A 6000-nucleotide genomic window follows, 5' to 3' on the forward strand; every position below is an offset into this window, starting at 1 on the left:
GTTATGAGGGAGGCCCCAGGTGTTTTCTCAGGACAGTACAGAGAGCAGCTTCTCCTTCAACTTTCCTGCCTCAGCTCCCTGGTGATTCAGGGCCCAGGCCTAACTCACCAACATTCAGGAGCCCAGACAAAAATTGCTGGTGGTGAAATAAAAGAATAAAAACTTCTTTATTCAAGTTTTCGATGGGCAGAAAACTTACTCCCAACTTAATGAGGAAAACTCTCATTTCCCCAAGTATACTAATTGGTCCCAAAAGTGAAATCTTCCAAAGCTGGTACACAAGTCACATTCTAATGAGCCTGTATGGGACAGTTGCAATTTATGCCATTGCACCGTGTGTATAAGCTTTTTGAACTCCAAGACTATTTTGTTTTTGTCTGTATACCCCAGCGCCTTGTGTGGTGCCTGGCCCAAAATAGAAACTTAATAAATGTTCTTGTGATTGACTTTCTCCAGTGTAACTGTACATCCTAGCCCTGTGATCTGAGAACAGTCATGTAGGATTTCTCATGGGTTCTGAGGAAGTTGGGTGTTTGCTCTGTGAAGCTCTCAGTGATTTTATTGACCATGAAACACTATGTAAATTTGATTTGTAATTAAATTCTTTTTCCAATTTGGTTTCTTGGGTGTTTTTTTTCCACTTTAATAATTTATTGAGTCCTCAGTGACTCTCCATTAGTGGACATGCCCGTTACCTGTACCATCCAGACCAGAAAATGTGCTCTTTGTAGGTAATACATGGCCAGCCAGGTCAAACTTTGCAGATCATTGGCTATTTGTGTTAAAACAGTCTGGTGTGTGGTTCTACATAAGATGAAGGCCCACCCTGAGAGTCCTCTTTTCTGTATTCATGTCAAGAATGGCATCGATTAACAGCCATGTGAATCCTGTAATAGATGCCAAAGGATTTTTAAACATGTATTTTAAGCATCTGATTTCTTAAATGAGAATTTAAAGAAGCCTGACTTGGTGGCAGCTGGGTGGCTCAGTGGACTGAGAGCCAGGCCCACAGATGGGAGGTCCTGGGTTCAAATGTGACCTTAGACACTTATTAGCTGTGTGACCCTGGGCAAGTCACTTGACCCCCTTACCACTCTTCTGCCTTAGAACCAATACACAGTAGTGATTCTTAGATGGAAGGTAAAGGTTTTAAATTAAGACGACGACAACAACAAAAACAACACCTGACTCAAATAGAATTTGCTCTTTCCACTTAGAGTCCACAAGAAGTAGTGGGGAGAACAGTGATGTTGGAATCAGGGCCCGAGAGTTCAAACCCCAGACCTGATATGCTCACACGAGCTGTGTGACCTGGGCACAGTCACTTCACCTGCTGGGGGCCCCAGTTCCTTTCCTGTAAAACTGGGATAATTCTTACACTACCCATGTCACAGGATGCTTATGGGGAAAGTGCTTTGAGTTTCACAACCTGGATCTTCAATCATAGAACCCAGTCTTCTACCCCTTGCCTGTGTGACCTTGGATAGAGTGGGCCTCAATTTCCTCACTTGTAGAATAAGGACATTGGACTAGATGAGCCCTGCCCACAGGCCCCAGCTAATTTTAATTCTAAATTCATACTATCAAGAAGACACATAGTTCCCCTAACCAGAAATCTAAGATTCTTCTGGGTCAAGTCAGGAGAAGCTCCATTTTCCCCTTTGTGTCTGTGGCTTCTCTTACAAAAGCTGGGTGTCAGAAGTCAGCTTACATGAAAAACCCTCTGAAAAATGCATTCCTTTCTCTCCACCTGATTCATTTGTAGTTTGAATGAGTCTCCTGAGAAAACATTCCACAAAACTCAAATTAACAAGAATTTCAGACTTGAACCATTTTGGGGGTGGTTCCCAGTAGAATGCTGCTTGAAAGGGTTAGAAAACCAGGTTGGTAAGTCCGCCTGTCTTTTTTTACCTGTCAGTGCAGCAACATCAGTGAAGGCAGAAACCTTGAGTTCAGAACACTCAGTGCTTCAGTGGTGTGCACTGACTTGGAATTTTTTTCCTGCTCTAAACGATGACTCCAATTTTGAAGCAGTTTCCTTATATTTTGAAATAGGCAGGGTATGTGATATTCCCATTTTACAAATGAGGAAGTTGAGGCTTAGAAATAAGGGAATGATGAGAACTAGGATTTGATCAAATCAGAACTTGTTCCATTACACCACACTGTGTCTTAGGCATCATTTTGCACAAGTTGTGGCTAATGGGAAACAGCCAGCATGGTAGACAACCTGATGTGCTATCAGCAAGAACCGAGTTCCAATACCGCCTCTGACACCATGATCTTATCCTCTGAGCCTTAGATTCTTCCCTGAGAAAGTGGAGGAGTGATAGCATCTACCACATAAGTATGATGATAAAAGGGATGTGTATGCAATGCTTTGCAAATTTGAAAGCAGAGAAGAGTATCTCTTACCCATTACTTTAGACAGTGTCTAATATTATAATGAGCTAAAAGGGGTTCATGGGCCAGAGGTCCCCCTTGACTATCAGGGAGCTACAAAGGCATGGGAGATTGAGTCAGTATAATTAAATGAGCACGTGGGTGCCTGACAAACTTCCAGCCCCCACACTCACTGCCTATCCCTATTCCCATTCAGTGATATCTCTAGCATATTCCCTTGAAATTCCTCCAAAACATTCATTCCACATATAGCATGAACTCACACTGAACCTATTTCCTTCACAATACCTTAGCCTGATTATCAATCTCCCCACTGTCTGGGTCTCCTAATATGACCACCATCTTTTCCATAGCCCCTCAGTGCCTCTAGAAATATCTGCAGCACCACAGACTGTCCATAAGGATGGAAACAAGACCAGTTAAGAAAAGGGGAGAGGTAGAGGAGGAAAGAATTTGGTAAAGGGTAAAAACCTACCCATGCCATTGACTTCCTTTCTGCATTACTGTGAGATCTCTCATTCTTGGCCTCTTTGGGAGTTGCCCGAGTGATTGCCTGAGGTTATACCTGAAAAGAAAGATGGACAGATCAGCAGCAGATTTTAACCTTTGTAAGCTTTGGTTTCTTGGAATATATCTGCACAATAACAAGACGAGAGCCACAGGGCATCTCGAGAGCACTTCAGACATTCATTCTGCCAATAGCATTTCTAATCTAGAATCTCACTTTTGTGGGGCAGTGGAATTCTGCTTCCAGGGGGTGAAGTCAGGAAGACCCGAGTTTCAAGCTTGCTTCTGACATTAGCTGTATGACCCTAGGCAAGTCACTTTATCTGTCAAAGGGGAGGAAGGAGTTGGACTTGATTTCTAAAATTGCTTCCAACTCTTAGTATGTCCTCTCAGCTTTTCTCATTTCTGCCCTTATGTATTCACATATCAGAAACTTGCAGGCCTCTGAAATGCATTTTTCTTCTGCAATATTAGGGACAGGCTCAGTGCCAAAGTCCTAGACAGGGCCCAGGCTGATTCACTGGTTTAAATAATTTGAGTAAGTTTCCCATTTGGGGTGATATCTGGTACCAGAAAATATCTCTGACCCATCTTTTGTCTCTTTGCCTTTAGTACCGCCTGGGACTGACTTCTCATCCTGAACTCTTCCTCCTGAACAACTTCGATTCGGATTCCGTTCTCTCTAGATGACAGCCTCGAGAGATTCTATCGAAATAGTATTTTCTTAAGATACTTATGCCGAGTTACTGTTACATAATAACTTTGTTAGTTCAGAGGTGAGTTTTGTTCAACTTGAACAAAACAGACAGAGATTTCCTTATGGGGAAAAAAAAAAAAGCTGACCGCTGTAAGTGGAGGGCAGAAAACCTTGTAAAGGTGGCTTAAACAGCCTTGAGAGAGCCCAGTTAAATGAGTGGCTTGCTTTGGACCCTCGCCCTATGTGCATTTTTTTGAAGTTGTAATTTATATTTATAAATACTTGTTTGTTTGAGTGGGATTTTTAAAGTTTTATATAAATTGATGACTTTAGTTTTGAAAACCATATTAGAACTCCAAGAAATCAGAATAGACTGAACTCTCCAGATTAAAAGTGAGAAAGGAGAATTAATACGGGGTGGGGAGTAGTTAAATTGAATCGGTTAAACCGAATATCCTTTCAATAAGTTGAATCGGTCCAACCGAATCCCCTTTCAAATAATGCTTAATGTAAGAAGTCAGTTTTACTTAAATTGACTATGGTTAAAGATCAGATCATACACTTGACATTTGGGAAAATATCATGCCTGATACCAGCGTTTCTTTTTTCCAAAGAAGCTTCTTGCCTTGTGAAGAAATTTAGGCTTTAAGCTGAAAGATAGCATAATGTTTGCTAAAGTCTTTAATTTACTACTTCCAAATGTTATATCCCAACTCATCATCAGGCTTTTTTAATGTTTCTGGTCAGAAGTCAAATGCCTTAAACATTTTTACTTGAAATTTCTGCTCTTCTTTGAATATCCTTACCATTTCAAATATTCTCACTTCATATAAACACTCCCTACAGACCTAGCGGTCTGTTTTCTGTGGTTACTGAGATTTCTCTTACCAAGAACTTGACATGATCTTAAGTTTCATCTTAAGGGTGGTTACATCTGCCTTTTAAGGAAGAGAGCATAGAGTAGATAAGTCCTGGTTCCTGAGTACTGGGATGTCGTGGAAATGGCCCTGGCCTGGAAATCAGGAGATTTAGCTTTGCCATCACCTCACTTATCTTCATGATCTCTAACCTCTCTTACTCAGTTTCTTCAGATGTAAAATGAAGGATTTGGATTAGATGATAACTTTAAGATTCTTTCCAGCACCCACATTCTCTGATTCTGTGAAACCACTCTAGCCACTATGAAACTCCAGGTCAGTCTGCTACCTCATGAAACGGGAGAAAACTATGATCCGAGCCCAATTCAAAAATTGAGTACACGCCAAGTTAACTTTCTTTTTACGTGTTACCTAAATGTATTTACTTTCTACTTTGTTGCCTAACTAAGAGCCTGGGCTCCCATTGTTAGAATTATATCTTAAACTTTGTTTTAAGCTTAAACATTCCTTTAGGCATCAAGAATTCTAGAAATTTTTGAGTATTTGTGGCATACTGGCCATTTTCCAACAGTGGAGATCGGGTGGGGAATGAGGTTGAAACTTAGTAAGGTTTTGAACCACTTAAGTAGAGAAGTCGTCTTTCATTACAAAAAAACATTTGTTAAATGCTTGTTATGTTTCCATGAGCCCATTAGATATGAGGGTGAGCCAGAAGATAGAGCTCTGCCCCTCAAGGGGTTTCCAATCTTAATGCAAGATTGACTCTAAATTGGTCTTTTTTGGGCTCAGAGAGATTTTCTTTGTGACAATTTAAGCTCTTCTGTTTCTTTTTGAAAAGCTTCAATCTAAGTTGGTCATCTCACCACTTAGTGACTCCTTTACCAAAGAGTAGTCAGAAAGAAGGATAAGAAAGTTCCCTTTTCAATACAACCAGGTTTCCTATCCATTGGCCTCTTGGATAAATTGGTTGTCCAAAATAAGGTTTAGGGAATGCCTGCCATTTTCCATTGGATTTGATAATTAAGGATAAATGTGCTTCAGTGGTCTATATCTCACATTACATAATGAAAGATTGTTGTTATGGCACTTTTGTAAGTCAAATCATTTCAAATGCTCTAGAATTGTAGATTCCCGAAGGGCCTTTCACCCCTTGCTTAACTTCTATGATGTCTGTGACTGGCATCTTGCAATAAATTTGCTAATTCCAAAAGCATCTTGTTTCATTTTCTGAAAGCCTTAATTGTCAAGTTCTTCTTTATTTTAGAAATAAATCTATTTCTGCTTCCTTGAAATCAGCTTCCTTGTCCACTAGAGTTAACTTGACTGTTTTTTCATGTGATAGCCATGAATCAATGAACAAACATTTAATCACTTCTGATAGTACAATCACAGACAAAAGTGAAATAGTCCCTGCCCTCGAGGAGTTTACATGTAACCCAAATTCCCCAAATTCCAATTCTCATCTTCACCCTCACCCTAGTCTAACATATATGCAGAAAAAGTGTAAAATGAATA

General features: G+C 40.2%; 1 protein-coding gene across 1 annotated transcript in view; it reads left to right on the forward strand.

Annotated features, from left to right (window-relative positions):
* Window positions 1-5698, forward strand: part of SLC11A2 (solute carrier family 11 member 2) — a 99619-nt gene extending 93921 nt beyond the window's left edge. Inside the window, exon 17 of the mRNA XM_044678697.1 lies at window positions 3523-5698. Within this exon, the coding sequence (XP_044534632.1) occupies window positions 3523-3600 (78 nt within the window). The 3' untranslated portion in view covers window positions 3601-5698. The remainder of the gene's footprint in view (window positions 1-3522) is intronic.
* Window positions 5699-6000: the final 302 nt, after the last annotated feature.

The sequence above is a fragment of the Gracilinanus agilis genome, chromosome 5 (genome assembly GCF_016433145.1).
Source record: "Gracilinanus agilis isolate LMUSP501 chromosome 5, AgileGrace, whole genome shotgun sequence".
Lineage (NCBI taxonomy): Eukaryota > Metazoa > Chordata > Mammalia > Didelphimorphia > Didelphidae > Gracilinanus > Gracilinanus agilis.